The sequence below is a fragment of the Bombus impatiens genome, unplaced genomic scaffold (genome assembly GCF_000188095.3).
Source record: "Bombus impatiens unplaced genomic scaffold, BIMP_2.2 scf_0020, whole genome shotgun sequence".
NCBI lineage: Eukaryota > Metazoa > Arthropoda > Insecta > Hymenoptera > Apidae > Bombus > Bombus impatiens.
Genome location: NT_176439.1, coordinates 1,607,286 through 1,624,790, shown reverse-complemented (window position 1 = coordinate 1,624,790; position 17,505 = coordinate 1,607,286). Strand labels below are relative to the sequence as shown.

At 31.3% G+C, this 17,505-nt stretch overlaps 3 protein-coding genes and 2 non-coding genes across 6 annotated transcripts; 2 read left to right on the top strand and 3 right to left on the bottom strand.

The window, feature by feature from the left end:
- Positions 1 to 352: 352 nt before the first annotated feature.
- TRNAK-UUU lies at positions 353 to 425 on the bottom strand. The gene has a single exon. It is a non-coding gene; the product is annotated as a tRNA-Lys (tRNA).
- A 455-nt stretch (positions 426 to 880) lies between these two features.
- LOC100748115 (dihydropteridine reductase) lies at positions 881 to 3,295 on the bottom strand. The gene is made up of 4 exons (XM_003484735.4): positions 3,120 to 3,295; positions 1,954 to 2,037; positions 1,340 to 1,779; positions 881 to 1,263 (listed from the first exon to the last, which is right to left on the bottom strand). Exons 1-4 carry the CDS (start codon positions 3,207 to 3,209, stop codon positions 1,164 to 1,166), a joined length of 714 nt encoding a protein of 237 aa, XP_003484783.1. The 5' UTR covers positions 3,210 to 3,295; the 3' UTR covers positions 881 to 1,163.
- A 477-nt stretch (positions 3,296 to 3,772) lies between these two features.
- Positions 3,773 to 10,685, top strand: LOC100747869 (E3 ubiquitin-protein ligase KCMF1). Of its 2 annotated transcripts, none has more exons than XM_012384854.3 (8): positions 3,773 to 4,014; positions 5,484 to 5,651; positions 5,742 to 5,881; positions 5,969 to 6,165; positions 6,650 to 6,824; positions 6,970 to 7,184; positions 7,522 to 7,963; positions 8,066 to 10,685. In XM_012384854.3, the coding sequence occupies exons 1-8, from the start codon at positions 3,999 to 4,001 to the stop codon at positions 8,246 to 8,248; spliced, it is 1,536 nt and encodes a 511-aa protein (XP_012240277.1). In that variant the 5' UTR covers positions 3,773 to 3,998; the 3' UTR covers positions 8,249 to 10,685. The 2 variants fall into 2 exon arrangements, with proteins under 2 accessions (XP_012240277.1, XP_012240270.1); XM_012384847.3 differs by having other exon boundaries at positions 6,632 to 6,824.
- Positions 10,686 to 14,596: 3,911 nt separating this feature from the next.
- Positions 14,597 to 16,364, top strand: LOC100747748 (ribose-5-phosphate isomerase). The gene is made up of 6 exons (XM_003484732.4): positions 14,597 to 14,787; positions 14,893 to 14,953; positions 15,217 to 15,332; positions 15,402 to 15,535; positions 15,600 to 15,741; positions 15,817 to 16,364. Exons 1-6 carry the CDS (start codon positions 14,617 to 14,619, stop codon positions 16,003 to 16,005), a joined length of 813 nt encoding a protein of 270 aa, XP_003484780.1. The 5' UTR covers positions 14,597 to 14,616; the 3' UTR covers positions 16,006 to 16,364.
- Positions 16,365 to 16,613: 249 nt separating this feature from the next.
- TRNAK-UUU lies at positions 16,614 to 16,686 on the bottom strand. The gene has a single exon. It is a non-coding gene; the product is annotated as a tRNA-Lys (tRNA).
- Between the last annotated feature and the right edge of the window lie 819 nt (positions 16,687 to 17,505).

The window sequence follows — 17,505 nt, the reverse complement described above, 5'->3', positions numbered from 1 at the left end:
CATCACAATGTCCAATTTACGATTTTAATACTGAATATGTTTCTAAACTCTTATAATTCAATTCTAGGCCACATGACGCATGGCTTATAGGAATAAAAGTTTTTGCCCTAGTATTTACAAATTTCAGTTTAGTAAAATCCAGTTACATAAAAATTAATTCCGACTATATGAATGATTAAGAACGGAAGAAGGAAGAAGTAGTAGAGTGCTAATATCTGATACGTCTTGTCCTCTGACCATGACGGATAAAAGAAGTTTTATTATATCTTCCATGGCATATTGAGAATTTTCCAATATTCATTAGTACATGCAAAATTAGATATCGAATTGTTCCTAAGTAGAAAAAAATATTCGCCCGAACAGGGACTCGAACCCTGGACCCTCAGATTAAAAGTCTGATGCTCTACCGACTGAGCTATCCGGGCGACTGAAGTAACATTTTTCAAAATATATAGTTACTGTTATAAAGAATATTAAATTATATAAATGTCAATTATATTTAAATGAAGTCGATAACACTTAATACAGCTTAATAAACACTTTTATAAAATCATTGTTTTAACTTTTTGCGTATATAATTTATTGGGCATATATGTCACAATCTTGAACACTAGAAGTTCTATTACGCATAGTACACACAACATTCTAATAAAAACTAAAATTATGCTGTATATTGTATTTTATTTTTTCCAATTTGTAATATCAGAGATTATTAACAAACAGTACTTTTGTTTATACTTTCATATTTACTTTTAGTTTAAGAGATAAACTGCTAAAGGATAACACAATTATAATATTTCAGAATATAAAATATATAACATTTATATAAAAATAAATATTGGAAACGTTATAAAATATGTTACAATATATTTGCAAATAATTTCACTTAATTATATAATTTTATTGTTGTAGTATTATTTAAATGGAATGAATTTATGTTGCTATATGAACTTATAGCTCTTGCATTTAAAGGTACAGAGAAAAATATTTTTACATATATACAAATATATCTTCATATTCCTTTTTCAAATGCATTAAGATGGAACAACATTAATTGATTGGGGACACCATTTGATATAAAGTATTTATAATGGGTATACATATGTGTATATATTGTCATGGGAGCACCATAAATGCTTTCGATTCAAAAAACTCTTTTCCTCTTAAGCTGTAATTAATTCTGTTTTATTATCATTGGTAATCAATTGTAGGAGACTTCCATTAGCTGGACGTTCTTGATTTTGTGACCATTTCCAGAAGAGGCTATAAAATAAAATGTTATTAGTAAGAAATCAAATATAAAAACATGAAATAAGGAAAAAAGAAAGATTTTATTTACTCTGCAACAAATTCAAGTGGAGTCCATTTAGTTGTATCAGCATTTGGCATCCATTTTCTATTCATAGGTGTATCTAAAGTAACAGGCAAGATAGAAACAACCAAAGAATTCTTTGGAAGACCGCTATCTTTAGCTGCTAAAGATTTAGTAAGTTGATGAACAGCAGCTTTAGCCATTCCATATCCAATCATTCCCGGTGTTTCTGCTAAAGCTGCTTTAGCACCAGTTAATGATAAAAATCCTCCTTCTTTCAAATGATGGGCAGCAATACTAGCAGCAATACTTGAACTGTACACACTCTGCTTCCACATAAGTTCACTGTTTTTAATAAAATCTTTATTGGCTGCATTTCCACCAGCCCATCCACCAGCCACACAAATAATTGCATCTAGTTTATTCCCATTTAAAATATTTCCAATTTGTTGCATAATATCAACTTCCTAATAAACAGATAAAAATGATTAGTTTTATAAAAAGATATATATATATTATTATAATATATATTTAATATTATATATATAATATATATATATATAAACATATGTATATATTTGTTTATAAAACATATATATATATATTCTTATTTAGTTGAATATAACAACTTAAAAAATTACCTGCTCTTGCCAATTGCTGTTTGGTTTTACAATCACATTTGCATCAGCTTGGTCATTTGCCTTCATATCAATACAGCCAACCCACTATGATTATGAAGTTAATGTAGTTTTATAAAAATATATTATTTTTTTTAATATAATAATTTGTTTAGTAATTTCCCTATAAGCTATATATGTAATGTGTAGAATAATAAATATTTTAGTATCATAAAATTGATATAATTGCAAATTTCTTAAGGTTATTTAACAAAGATATTATAGAGGTATATGTATTATGTGAAAGGTTCTGATTCATTAACTATGGCCTTGATGTATTTTTCCTCTATACTTGAGATTGCTAAATAGAATTATATCTGTAAATCTATATCCTTTTTGTTGAAATCATATCTTTATAGGGAAAGTGCCTTATTAAATTTACATAAAATTTATTTTATATGTTTGCATTTAATAATGTAAATGATTCATGTTATTTATTTTATTTTATTTTTCGACCTAACGGCCTTGTAGAAGGAATTTGGTTGTTTTAGTTTATAGAATATTAAAACTAAAACTGTAACTAAACTTAAACTAAAATTAGTAAATGATTAATATTTAATTACATTAAAAAATATATTTATATATTAATAAGGGCTATAAAAAATATATTTATACGCATATATACACATAGACAATAATTATTATAGATACATAAATAAAATACTATACTTCGTAGCATTCAAAACAGTGCGCGAATAATTACTTCGCCGTTTGAATATGTACCGGTCACGAATTCTATGAAATTCATTATGTATAAAAAAAACATTATATAAATTTTGTATTAAATTTCTAGAAGGACGTACATGAAATAATTCTCGAGTATTACTTTTTTAATTAATTATTTTTAAATATAAATGATTTCATCCTTCAGAAATTTCTGCCTAACAGTTGTTTAGAATTAATTTTTAATCAATGTCCAGATCGAATATGTTATCGATGTATAATTGACCGATAATTTGTTTTTTTTTTAATGAAATTAATTAATAACATTTACAAATGTATTACTCTTGGAAATAACAATAAAAAATTGTAACTTCTGTGGGAAAATAAGTCAGTCCTATTGATAACAAAATCAACATCTACATTTTTATTATATATTGTTGACATTTATTGTTACTATTATTACTCACCCACTTTTTCGACTTGAATTTTGAAACGCAAGTAGAACCTAAAGCACCTTTGCCACCATATATAAAAACCCGTCCGATTATTGCCTCCATTGTTCAATAAAAGAAACAACTTCTTCGTGAAATATGTTTCGGGAGTCGCGATTATATACGGAAGAGTACGAAGTCATACGAAAATCTTTCGGAAAAGTTCGTAAAAGGAGTGCTAGATTGCCAGATTTTCGGCACAAAGTATAAAGACAGATTGTCAACTGAGTAGTTGATATTGTTTCGATGGAAGTATTTCGAGTGACTTTAAATAGAATATGCGTATAAATCTTTAATTTCTACATAATGATTAGTATTTAATGAATTAAAACAACTAATAATTCAATATAGCATCATATAGATCATTTATATATGATCTACCTGACATCAATAATATTCTATTGCTAATGAAAGAACCTTGAAATGTTTAATCAACTTTTTTATTGTATATATACCTTGTTAATACTGTGTCATGTTTTCCAGAATGTTTTTTGCGCGTATAATTAAATGAAATCGATTTAGTTTGTACAAAATGAAGTAATCAGGTTTGTCATATTTGAATTTCCCACGCATGTTTATTGGAAATGTGGCAATGCCGCAATGACGGAGACCCTGCCCGCAACGTTCTCCGGGAGCGTAGGTCTAGTGTGACGTCACGGTAGCCTAGTTGGGTTAGGTTTTACGCTGGAAATTCTAACGAAAAATTTTTTGTTTGACGATTAATGTTTTCCTCATTGTATCTGCTGCATTGAGGGACGTGAAGAGTTAACGCAGTGGCGAGCAGCAATCGTATTTCGTAAACCGTTCGATCGCGAGACTTCGCGCTATCGGCGTATATGAGATTTTAAACGGAAAATGAATCGACATGACGGTACGTACGTGTGCGCTGTTTCTGTCTAGCAAGTCAGCCTTTACTTCACATGCTAAATTTGTTTTATATTGATGACAAAATTTTTTAATCATGGGGTATTCGGGGATATGCATAAAAAGTTTGTGTAGACTCATCGTCGAGGTTACGAAATCGAGAATGTATGAGATTTTTCCTAAGACATTTCTTGTAAGCTCTGTACCAAAGGGTCTAATGTCAGAGGCCAGATGGCAGCACTTATAAAAAATTTACTCCAATTTCTTTGGGTTTATAATGCTCTTTGATGATTGTGCTCAACTTTTTTGCCATGTCATCATTTTTTCTTATTTTAATTATATAAAATGAATAAAATTCACGGGGAAATTTAACGACCCATTGTCAAGATGAGCTCTGCCAAATGGTTTCTTTGATATTGCTTTTCTTGTACAATCCCTTTCTCTTTCTTACAATGTTAAATCCCTAAAACATATTGAAACATATTTTTCTTATCTGATATCTTTGAATTAGTCTTTTTCCTCACTTTTTTCAACTTTCAAGTTTGTATTTTCTAAATAATACGTTGTTTATTACATTCTAATGGTATAATTTTAACATCACAGAAATGCAATTATATTGGATTTTTAAGTTAATGTGTCATAATGAAATTAGCAGAGTAAAGAGTAGTTATTGTTTGCATAAATAAAGTTAGTACATATATTCTTTCTTATTTATTTAACATCTACGCATGTTACATAATTGAAATTAGAAATATTGTATTGAAGTTCAAAAATGTTATTGCTGACTATTAATACACATATATGTAGGTCTTAACTTTTATGATACTATTACAATAAAAGTGACATCATACTTAGATTATTGTACTTTTTAAGATATGTATATGTATATATATATATAACTTGTAAAAATTAAGAGGTAACTGGGAAAACACATGAAATTAAAAACTCATCGTGTATCTGTTATTATAGTTATAAAGATTGTTTTATTAAACAAGAAACTAAATTTTTAAATGCATTTAATTATAAGAAAATTACATGTGTAGTGTCTCTATATAATGTACATTGTCTCAATGTTATTTTGTTATTTTACTTATTTACAGTTATGCTGAAGTTACTTTATTGTTGTATTCAATAAATTATTAAATTGTAGTTGTTTGTTTTAATAAGAATATACAGCTGAACTTTTTATGTCAAAAACTATATACATTTGAAACAGACTTAAATAATGTATCTGTAATAGATCTAGTTCAAGGTTATTGTATGTATATGTAGATATGAAAGATATATAAATATCTTTTGTAGAGACAATAGTACTTTTTATTAAAGTTCTTTATGTAAATGTACTTTACTTACATACATGTAATATCCTTTACTTATATCCTATGTATCTAATACTAATAGTAAATTTAATTTGATTTTATTACTATAAAATGCTAATCCCTATATGTACAAATATATAGTAATTATTTATTTTAGGGGTAAGTTGTGACGCCTGCTTAAAGGGGAACTTTCGGGGTCGCAGATATAAGTGCCTCATATGCTACGATTATGATTTGTGTGCCAACTGTTACGAAGGAGGTGCCAGTACTACGCGTCACCACAGTGATCATCCTATGCAGTGTATACTTACTAGATCTGAGTTTGGTAAGTTAATTATTAAATTCTATGTATATAATAATTGTCTTTTAAGTATAGCCTAATCATACAAACTAATTTTGATTTATTATCTTGTAGAATTATATTATGGTGGAGAGGCAGTAAGTGTAGAACAGCCGCAATCTTTAACTTGTCCTTACTGTACAAGAATGGGTTTCACTGAGGCTACACTGCAAGAACATGTTGCTGCAGATCACTCAGACACTTCTTTTGAAGTTGTATGTATAGTATAATATATATAAGTGTTTATCATACATTACCTTTTTTATTAGAGAGAGATTTCTAGGTTTCCAATTTTATTATAGGTTTGCCCAGTATGTGCATCTGTCCCAGGGGGAGATCCTAATAATGTGACTGATGATTTTGGTGGTCATTTAAGTTTGGAGCATCGTAGTGGACCAAGAGATTTGATCTCTTTTCTAGACGAACCAGCTTCAAGTAGATATACTGGTAGACGGATAACACATTCATCTAGAGTTGTTGGTGGACCACGGCCTCGCAGGTATGTATATTTGATATACGCGCTATATTAAATGATTATGAGAAGGTGTTATAATATTTGCTATAAATATTTTAAGTATTATATTCAAGAAAATGTGGAAACAATTATCTCCCACTAAAAGTAAATATCAAATGTGTTTGAGTGCTAGTTTATTAATCTATTTTAAAAAAATTCTATCGACACTGATTATGAATTACAGTAGTGTACAAATTCTGTGATGTTTGACTGCATGTATTTTGTTAAGTATCATTTTTTGCTTGTTCTATAACATTAACATTATAATTTATCAGTCATTACCATCATCTTTTTAGTGAAACATAGTTCAATAATCATGATAGTATATTGTAAGATAAAAGATGCGTTCTCTTTTTGAAATGCCTAAAAAGAACACTAAACCGGATTTCAGCTTCAGTTTATCATCATTTCATCTTAGATAATGTTCATTGGCGTGTCATTGGACCTTCAGGTCCAATATGCATTTCAGTTCGTCCGGAGGATTGAGTCCGAGTAGTCGAGAAGGTATAGATCCAATTACAGAATTACTTTCTCAATTATCCGGTGTTCGTAGAAGTGGTGGAGGAACTGGTCAAAGTTCGTCAGCACCATCGCAATTACAACAATTGCAAATGCAGCTACAGTTGGAACGACAACAAGTTAGAGTATGTATGATTTAATAACAAAAAAGATTTTAGTAAGAGGATTAAGTTATAATAAAAATAAATTAATCAAGTGCTGAATTCCTAAAATACGAATATAAAAGTTATTGAATTAAAAATACATGATACAATAGAAACATCTTTTCAGGCTGCTAGACAACAATTGGAGCGATTACCTAGGAGGCAGACTCAGGTCCTTGGCTCTGCAAGTTGTGGAGGAATTATTAGTGGAAGTGGTCATTCTACTACTATGACTAGCGTGGTAGTAAATAGTACGACTAGTAACAATAATACAACTAATGTGGCGAACCCGTCCGGCGTATCATCTACTAGTTCACAGAACTATATGTTTTTATTGCCAAAGTATGTGTTATGTGTAAATATTGGAATATACACATCTAAAAGTATCTAAAATATGGTCAAAATACTAATTTTTATGCGCTAGTATTTGAGTATTTTTATAAATATATTTTCGACACACACGTGCATGCATGCAGTCTTTTGTCTGAAACATGCAAAACTGCATGTCATGATCAGTGCATAGGATGCCAAAAGTTATATTTTAAGATGATTCCATGAAACGGACATATGCCTTTTTTTAGTTCCCAAAGGACCAGTAACCTTGTGTTTATACATAGATGTTCTTAATTGCTATATTTATTTTAATTAATATTACATGTGTGCTCTTCTCCGTTTATAGATGTATTACCAGTTCTCTCTCCGACTCACAGTTGCAAAATATTGAACGTGAAAGTGCAAATAGAAGTCTCTTTACGTGCGAACTTATTCTTGGAACACTTTCTCAAACATTGCCGGAGTTAACACAGGAACAATCTGTAGCGCAAACACCAGTATCAAGTGCAACTACTGCTACAAGCAGTCCCGATACACCAAATGCTAACTCTTCCTCAGTTTCTACAAAGAAATTAAATATAACTCAAGAAGCGAAAAGGGAACAAACAATGAGTAAACATGTAACGCAAACGTCTATGCAACAGTCACATACTGTTCAAACTACTACTGCTGGCAGTGTGGGGACTGGTCTTCAGAATCAAGGATTGCCACCAAATTCTAATAACCTCGCGATACAAAATTCACCTATGGTTCAAACACTGATGCACAGTGTATTGCCTGAGTCATTGGTAAGTGTATATGAAGATTTAAGTTCGCAATTTCGAAAATTTAAACTTTATGTTAAAGAATCGTGACAAAAATAATTTAGTATTTGTAACTTCGTTATACAGGTATTGCAGGAATCACTGTCGCTACCATATAGTAGAACTATCAGAGAACCGATAGTAACCCCAGCACCAGCGTACCTTAGAGGTGGGGTCGGTCCAGTTGGCGTAACAGGTCCTTCACGTAGGAAGCCAGTTAGGGCTGTAGATGGCAGAAACCAATCTACGGAACCTCCGCCCCCACACTAACCCTTCCTTACCCCGTACCCACCCACCCTGATTCCTCACAGGACCCTCTAGCACTAGTCCTAGCACTGTTTAGAACACCTCATCATTATTGTTATTATTATAATATTATATATTAATAATTATTCAAATGCCCTCCTCCTCACCCTCCCTATCTTATCACTTTTCAAAACTCTAATGTCGCCATCTTTTGTCGTTACGTGACATGGAACAAGGGCAAGGGCTGATTCGCCGACACATGCAAATAATGTAAATAACTCACTTCTTGCAGTCATATACACTCCTCGTACACACTCCTCAGCGAGTCTTGCCACGTTCTACATCGATATTATTATATCCATTTACAATAACTTGATCGAGGATAGAGACGGGCAGGTAAAAATAATAACAATATAATTATATCTTTTAGCGTTTCATGTTTGGTGGCTGTATGGGTTTGTTAGAACAGAGTTAGATTGATAAAATACTCAGTTTTATTTAACACATAAAATCTTGGAAATGTAGAAACTCTAACAATTCACAAGACGCACTGCCCGTCATACGCACCAGTTTAGTTGTGCTTAATTTAAACTGGTTAAATTTTTTTGGTCATCGTATGTTTGATATATATATTTTTTAAAATTAGTTTAATGTCATGTGTATCATTGAATTACAAATATGTTTTATGGGGAAAAGTTTATAAATCTGCTTGGGTTGGTCCGTTTGTATTTGAAAAATCTTAATCATCGGACAAATATTTTAAAGCGAGCAACTAACGATTTTTAATCTACATGCTTTATGAAATCATCAAAGCGCATGTGCATTAACGTTTTGTTAGATGAACATAAGTTTTAAATAGTCATACGAGGTTTGAATCATTTCAGAAAGATAATCCAGAATCAGTGATTCTAAATATTAAGTTGGCGGGCCATCCCTTAATGTTATATATTACTCAGGAATCAGTACTTTAAAATGGAGGGATTAAGTTGGGTTTTACATGCCAAACAAACAGAAATCTGAATCATTTTCTCTTTCAAAATTAATCGTATTTATTTAAAATATTTGTTGAAAAGTTTATTTTCGTTGTTGTTTTGAATTTTTGCGTATATTGCGCTAGTACTACGTTTTAAAAATATCACGTGGTCCCTTTTCTTTTTTTTTAATCATTCATTTATGAATTTATAATCGCTCCATTTTACAATGTGAAATGAAATAATATTTGTATGTGTGTTCGTTTTTTTTCTCAATAACAGAGGCTTTACTGATTTGATATATGTAAAAATTATACGCGATATGTCAAAGTAAAACTGGGAATTTCTGTGTTCCATTTCTTTGAAATTAGTTGAATTGAAGCTTACGATATAATTAATGTTTATTTTATGCAGAAAGCGTCGGAAACAAGTACGTGCGTATGGCGCACGCAAATGCATTCGAAACTTGTGAAGGTTCTACTGAGAGTAGAATTTGAAGGTGCTCGTAGAAACGAGCAATAATTATTTTTCAATTGTCTTTAACTCCTACTCAATTTTCTTTGATTTTTGCCTAGACCCTTGTTAATCACTTTATGTATATTGCATATTGTAATTAATTTCCCCTTGTATTACATTCAGATCCTATGTTAATTGATTTGTGGGTGTATCTGCAAGATGTGGATGAAAATGAAGTAAAATTATACATATACATATATACATATAAACTTGTAAAAAGTTATACAAAATATGTAGCGCGTGATTTCATTTTTTTTTGACTTATGTTCTCGCGTGTTCTGGTATTCTCGGTCGAAATCGGATTACTTATAACATTACAAAATAACCAAAGGTGTTGAAAAAATCATACATTTCGTTCTTTTTTATTTTCCTGGATCTTTCAGTGTCGATAGTAATTTAATATCTTCTTTTAAATGCACTATTTGCTTTATGCACCTATTTTTCGAACACTTCTAATAATTTCTCGTATTCCACTGTGATGTGTGAATTGGAAACAAGATATATAAAGTAGTGAAGCAACGATGTAAAGAAAGAAAATGAAAAGTGTACTAATTGCCTTAACGCGAAATGCCTGAAAGGGAAAAAGTTCAGCCTTTTGTGGAATGCGTGGTTAATCAAAAGAATCCTTTACACGTGATATACTTCATACAAAAGTGATGCTGTATACTTATCTAAACTAAATAAATATGTGCATATCCCAAAAAAAAGAAAAGAAAAAAAAAACTATAAGATGCAGATATTAAGAGAGAAATAATGAACTTCGCATATATTAATGTGCACATCTCGATGACTGATAAGCTAGTTATTTTTCAAATTTTACACGAATTCATAAGCGTATAATCTCAGAACGAAGCAAGACTCCAACAAGCACGTTTAATACAAAAACCAATTACATTAATTAAAAGGAAGGAAAGGAAGAAATAAATAACATGATTTGCTATGTACTAAAATAACTTCGTATAAAGTCGAAAATTACAACTGGGTGTTTTTTTTTCTTCTATTCTTGATACTTGCGAACTTATGTTCCCCTTGTTTCCACGTCACTTCGGGATTATAAAATTTTTGGATTTTTACACTTCTATTTTACTATTAATATTATTTTATTACATTTATTGTCATTATGTACTATACGATGTAGCAGGAAAAATAATTTCTATACATTTCCTTGTCAGAAGAAAGATTTCGAGGGACAGTGTAACGCCTTTTCCAACAGTTGAACGCTGTATCAATATCGTTATATTTTTATTGTTAGGATTTTTGTCATGGTTCATTTTGAAATTTCAGTATAATCTTAACAAACAGCTTTTTACATTATATATAAATATAAATATATATATAAATATATATATATTTATTTATTTATATATATAGATATATATATATAATATACATTTATTCATAAGGACGAAAAGGTGCCTCGGAGTATCGTCGTAATTCTCACGTTTCTTCTATTTTCTTTTTTCTTTTATGTGATTAACACCTACGTAATTAAATACTTCTCCTTTTCTTCATTCATACATATATAAGAAAAAAGGAAAAAAAACTTAGGTAACTCGAGGATCTCGGTCTATATAGTAGAAAGTTTTGAGATTGGGCGTCTTCGAAAGAAAGTTTCGATGCTTTGTAAAGATATCGACGATTCTCCCGGATATCCTTTGTAGGTGAAAAACAAAATAACATGATTAAAGAATTATTCTTGTGAACGGAGTAACGAACAGAAAAAAAATATTCTTGGGTGGATTAAACGGTTGTTTTTATCACGTCCTTCATCCGTATGTTATTTCGAGTGTCAGGAAAGAGGAATTTTCTGTGAATTTTCGAATTTTAATCGAAACCATTACGCCCGACGAATTAACAAAAAAGAAAAGAAAGAAAGGGGATGAGAAGACTTCGCTAGAACAGGTCTTTTGTCAGTCCGAACGTAGCCATTGTCTACAACGAATTTCATGAAAATCAGAAATGTATGATGGAATTGAAATTCAAAAATAAGAAAAAAAACAAAAAAAGAAAGAAATATGATGGAAAAACTGTGAAACGCGTACGACATTTTCCCCTTTTCTATTCGACGAAGAGATTCTCCTTCTAACGAATTGAAATTTCGATTTATATTTATCTATATTTTACGTATTATTGCCTACTGTACGCATATAAATAAATAATATATATTATACATGCTTATATATAAATATATATATACATGTGTGTATACACACAAACATACATTTACGTAAATGTGTGTATACACTTACGCACATGTACAACAGCGACTAGTTGCGTTTGTACGTAGATCTGTATTGTTTTAATTGTAATCAATCGTGCGTGTGCGAAGAAAAAGTTATGTAGACGAAGAAATTGCTGTAAGCCGGGGACAAAAGTGATTGGGAACGCGAACATACGCAACTTATCGTAGCGAAGAAAAATAAAAAAGTTTTAAATTTAATTAAAAATCTCGATAATTTATCGTATTACGCTCTCATTGCGATACCGTTTCTTATCGTTATAATCGATTATTAGCGACTAATAATAATAGGGCTTCTATGTAGATAATGGCCCAATAACGCAGGAGGAGTCTGACTGTGTGTATATATATATATATATTATTAATATGATAATTTTAATGAAGGGGATGTGTCGTTGAGATTAATAATGCTGTATTATTAACGACGCGCGAATCAATTAAAAATCACTCTCAGAAAACTGTACTTTATCGCTAAAAAGCTATCTGATAAAAAAAGGAAAAAAATTACAAAAAAAAAAAGAAATAATGATAAACGTGAGAAAGGAACTTTCTTTTCTTTTTTATTAAAAATATTTATTATGCTATATTTTCCACAGTATTTTTGTACTGTGATATAATACGGATATGCACGATCAAGAACTGTCGCAACGTTGCCTTCCTCACGTTAGAGTTTTCGTTCCCTTGAAAAAATGTCGCATTAACTATCAGTCAGCGAAAAGAATACGATATGAGTAGAAAGGAAACAGAAGATATATATATATATATGTCTTTAATATTGAATAAAGTCAAATCAGAACTAGTTACAAGGTAACTTTGAAATACTAGTTTCAATATTAACGTTCAATTCATCTGCTATACGCAAATACGACTAACGTCATCAGTAAGTGCGAGTAAAATCTTTAATTCATCGCTAATTTGATTAAAAAGGAAAAAAAGAATCATGTCGTGTTCTAGATTCCCGTCTTGATCCAAAGATAAGTAAAAGAAATTTGAGCGCATTATTTTCTTCGAAGCATATTACGATATCGTAAGATTAATCGGTACATATTTTTCACGAAACTCTGACGAGTTTTGATTGTAATCCTAGCCAAAGGAAGAAGTGAGTGGTGTACGGAGGAGAGCACGATAGAAAAAAATTTGTAGGAGTTAGCAAAGCGCATATATATGTATGTAACACTAGAAAGAAAAGTGGGTTAAAACACAATGTAGCGGCTTCTGTGGCCCATCTAAAGATCTAAACAATTTTTCTTTCTGCATTATTTTGTTTTACGTGATCGAGGGTGGTGTACGGGATAGGAGGGTAGAATCAAAACAGAAAGTTGATGTCATGAAGCCTCCCACACAAAGTCCTTTCTAGTTCGTCGGGCAAACAGAAACAGTATAAGAATGAACGAGAGAAAAAGCTGTATGTATACATACGCGTGTATGTGTGTGCCTGTACATGAAGAACAGAAGGAGAAAATACGTTTTAACTTTTTCTTCCTTTCTTTATTTCTCTTTTTTTATTTCCTTGAATGTAATTTTCACTTTACGAATTTCTCGGTTGAAGAAAAAATAGACGCCGATTTTATCGTTTTAGAAATAGACACCCACAGCCAGGCTGAAGCGAAATAGAAGAAGAAAGAGAGAAATAGAAAGTACATCTTCGAACACACAGACACTGACCTGCGTTGCAATTAGTATTATTGCAAACTTACTGGAGTTATGAACTTATTGGCACGGCCGCATTAACCGTGATCCACTGCCTGAGCTAAAGAAATTAAAAAATAAATCATAATAAGCATTCAGCGGCTTTATGTATGTAAGCTTCGAAATAATGTTCACTCTTCGTTGCGAAAAAAGAAACAGACTTTCGTGTGTAAATCTTGGAAGGACAAGATGGTGGTAGATGTCCTAGTTGTATCATGCAAGGCTGATTTCTTTGCGATCGGTATAGTATTAGGTATCACACAGTCGTTGTGCATTTCACAAGATTACCTTAATTCGGCCTTGCTCGTCGGTACATGCAGTCAAGCAGCAGCTATTTTGTCGGGGAAATCTAGAGCTTTTGATTCTCTTATTTTCGACAAAGTTGCTACTAAAGGCATCGTGTATCAACGTACTTGAATTTTTGCTAAACGATCTTTTCCTAAGCCTGCTCGAATACATACATAATAAAATTACAGCGCGAGAGATTGTTCGCGGATTTTTACCTGATTTTTAAAAAAAGATAAAGAAATCGACCGATACACATAAAAATGTACGGACGTAATGAACGAAAGTGAGAAAGAAAAGAGAGAAAGAACGAGAGCACGAACGAAAGAAATTACGATGATAAAACAGAAATATTGTGCGTGACATGTTGAAGTGGAATGTGTTGACGAATATTACTATTGAAGTAATAATAGAGAATTAAAGTGAAATCTTATACATAATAATTATTGAAATGTAAATTGTGTTTGGTTGTATTTTGTGTTATTCGCCTCTGATGCTAAATATAATGGAAATTCGATTAAATTGCATCGTTTATGTTTATTCTATATAACGAAAAATTATAATTTTTACATTCCCGATTGTTGGAATTTTGAATTTTGAATCATTTGAATTTTGCGCCAGACCTGCGTACAAGTGCATTTTTGTGATTCGCTGACCTAACGATTGTAACGATAGTGTAGAACCATTTTGAAATGCACAATTTATTCAGTAACACACAGTATGCACGCATAGTACTTAACGAAGGTTTACAGCTTTGCTCGTTAGCAAATATTTTCAGTTTTTCAAGAATCTTGCCAAAAATGGGACCGTTGGAGAGTGCTAAGAAAGTTGCTGCTTACAAAGCAGTTGATGAATATGTGAAGGTAATTTCTATTTTAAATAAATTGAATTAAATAAATAAATAAATACTAATTTAAATAACTCACTGGTGTTTCATCGTTTGAATTTTGCGCACAATTATTTTGCAGAATAATAGTGTTATTGGAATTGGTAGTGGATCTACTATAATATATGCTGTTCACAGAATTGGTAAGAACAGTATTTTTTACTTAATTATAATCGTTCATAACCAAATTTCCTGTACTATTGCTACAGTCTATATCTAATTAATTTTGTTATAAAATCGTCATAGTGCACCTTTGACCCCATCAGGAGATAAGATTGTACTTGATTCAAATGTAATTGTAACAAGAATATTTTAATTCACAGACAGGAAATTTTATCAAGCTAAATAATTAAATATTGTAATCTTGAATATATATGTGAATGATGGAGAAAACTGTGTTTTTCAGTTGAACGTGTAAAGGAAGAGAATCTTAATGTCGTTTGTGTTCCAACTTCGTTCCAAGCTCGTCAGTTAATATTGAATAACCACCTTCGCCTAGGTGATTTGGAGAGTTATCCTCAAGTAATGAACAATTTTTTATCTATATTATTTACAAAAATATTTTCTATATTATTGCTCGAATATTAACAGTTGGATTGTGCAATTGACGGAGCAGATGAAGTTGACTCTGATATGAATATCATCAAAGGTGGAGGAGGTTGTTTACTTCAAGAAAAGATCGTTGCATCCTGTGCTAGTCAATTTATTATAATAGCTGATTATACGTAAGTGTTGTATTTTTGTAGACAAAATATGTGTATTTTTACTTATAATACTTAATGATTTTAGGAAAAATTCTCAAAAACTTGGTGAAAACTATAAGCAAGGTATTCCTATTGAAGTAGTTCCAATGGCATACACTGTCATTCAAAAAAGAATAGAAGATAATTATGGAGGATTTGTAAAAGTTAGGATGGCTTTGGCTAAAGCTGTAAATATTTTTCCTAATAAATTATTTTCTGTGTTTATGAATATTACATGAATTACGTTATTTATCTTTTTTTAGGGTCCAGTTATAACAGACAATGGTAATTTCATTCTCGATTGGCATTTCCCACAACATTTGAGTAATTGGAATAAAATTAACATAGATATCTCGATGATGCCTGGAGTTGTGGAAACAGGACTTTTTATAAAAATGGCGGAAAAAGTGTTCTTTGGAATGCCTGATGGTAGTGTTAAAGAACAGTTCTGAAATGTAGTTTAAATGTTAGGTATATTTTTCATGATATTAGTACTATTGACTAAGACTTAATTTAAATTTTGACGAAAGGGTTTGGAGGTTTTTTCCTAGAGTGATAATGCATTATCATACTCATCATGACTCGCATTTCCATTACATTCATGTATTTTTACGTTACTCTCTTTATAAGTGAATCTTAAAAGAGATTGTGTTCTACAGACTGAACTTTTATCTATTTATATTGTAATTTATCAAAAAACAGAACACTTGGGATAATATCGAGTTTTCTGTTTTTGTGATGATTTTTATTCTATGTGTTCTGTAAATGATATTGAAATTATCTTACACATTATTTGTGTACAGTCATCTAATGTAAAATGAAAAGTTAAAGAGATATAAAAATGGAAATTTTTATACAATATGGTGTTTCGTTTCTGCCCTGAAAGTTACTGCATATTCCCACATTAAAACTTCAGAAACAATTGTTGTGTTAAAGTGCAATATATATTTATTCTTTTGTTTTCGAAGTGTTTCAACAAACCGCTGATATATTTTATGTATCATTGTTATCGCTATATGGTATCATTATAGATAAAATAAAAAATTGCAAAAAGCTATAACGCCCGAACAGGGACTCGAACCCTGGACCCTCAGATTAAAAGTCTGATGCTCTACCGACTGAGCTATCCAGGCATCTGTGAATTGGGTCTTTATAATATTTTAAGCACTGTATCTATATTAAAAATCATTCATATATTTAATTAATTATTCCCATTATTTAAATAATATATCATATATATGTCGGAGATGAAAGGACACCGGAGCCTTCCCCTGGAACTTCGGGAAAATCCGTAAAATCGTAACTAAAGTTTACAGTTGTAATTAAACAATTTGCCGTCATTCTGCTCAATTGTACTTGTTTGCGATTTGTGATGATAAACTTGGGCTCAAGGCGACCATCAGTCGCCGAACGTAGCCGTGGTCAACGGATGGACGCTCCGTCTAACAAAGGTGCGGAGTTATGACCCTCATTAAAGGAAATACCCATAGAGTTACCTGACAATAAAACATGCCAACGGTTCCTTCGGACAATGAATACCTGATGTTGAGGCACGTACACAACACAAGTAAAGTTAGAGGTTTTTTTGGTAATTAAGATTTTCAGACGGACAGGCAGTCTTTGTCCCAAATTGACCAGTTGACAGCGACGTCAATTTCCCTTACTTTCGGAACGAGGGCTATACTTGACGAATCCGATGATCGCGTGTCTTTGGACACACCCCATCATAGTTTTCCTCTGTGGCATCATTGGGACGAAAATTCATTCTTTCTTGAGATCTCATCGACGAAGGGAGTAGCGCCTTACGATGAGCGAATAGTACACGTTTGAGTTAGAGCAAATATAGCTATCCTCCCATTGACCGTGGATTCGTTATGGAACCTAAGACCACTATCACTAGTGTCGCAAGTGCCTAATCGCCGCTGTTGATTGTCGAATCGGTAGTATTCATA

Excerpts from the sequence above, each read along its gene's own strand:
- LOC100748115 (XM_003484735.4), bottom strand. The coding sequence starts at position 3,209 with ATGGAGGCAATAATCGGACGGGTTTTTATATATGGTGGCAAAGGTGCT. Across the intron at positions 1,780-1,953 it reads ACAGCAATTGGCAAGAGCAG|GAAGTTGATATTATGCAACA; the intron begins GTAATTTTTTAA and ends TCTGTTTATTAG. Across the intron at positions 1,264-1,339 it reads CCACTTGAATTTGTTGCAGA|CCTCTTCTGGAAATGGTCAC; the intron begins GTAAATAAAATC and ends TTTATTTTATAG.
- LOC100747869 (XM_012384847.3), top strand. Across the intron at positions 5,652-5,741 it reads ACTTACTAGATCTGAGTTTG|AATTATATTATGGTGGAGAG; the intron begins GTAAGTTAATTA and ends ATTATCTTGTAG. Across the intron at positions 7,185-7,521 it reads TATATGTTTTTATTGCCAAA|ATGTATTACCAGTTCTCTCT; the intron begins GTATGTGTTATG and ends CTCCGTTTATAG.
- LOC100747748 (XM_003484732.4), top strand. The coding sequence starts at position 14,617 with ATGCACAATTTATTCAGTAACACACAGTATGCACGCATAGTACTTAAC. Across the intron at positions 14,788-14,892 it reads CAGTTGATGAATATGTGAAG|AATAATAGTGTTATTGGAAT; the intron begins GTAATTTCTATT and ends ATTATTTTGCAG. Across the intron at positions 14,954-15,216 it reads ATATGCTGTTCACAGAATTG|TTGAACGTGTAAAGGAAGAG; the intron begins GTAAGAACAGTA and ends TGTGTTTTTCAG.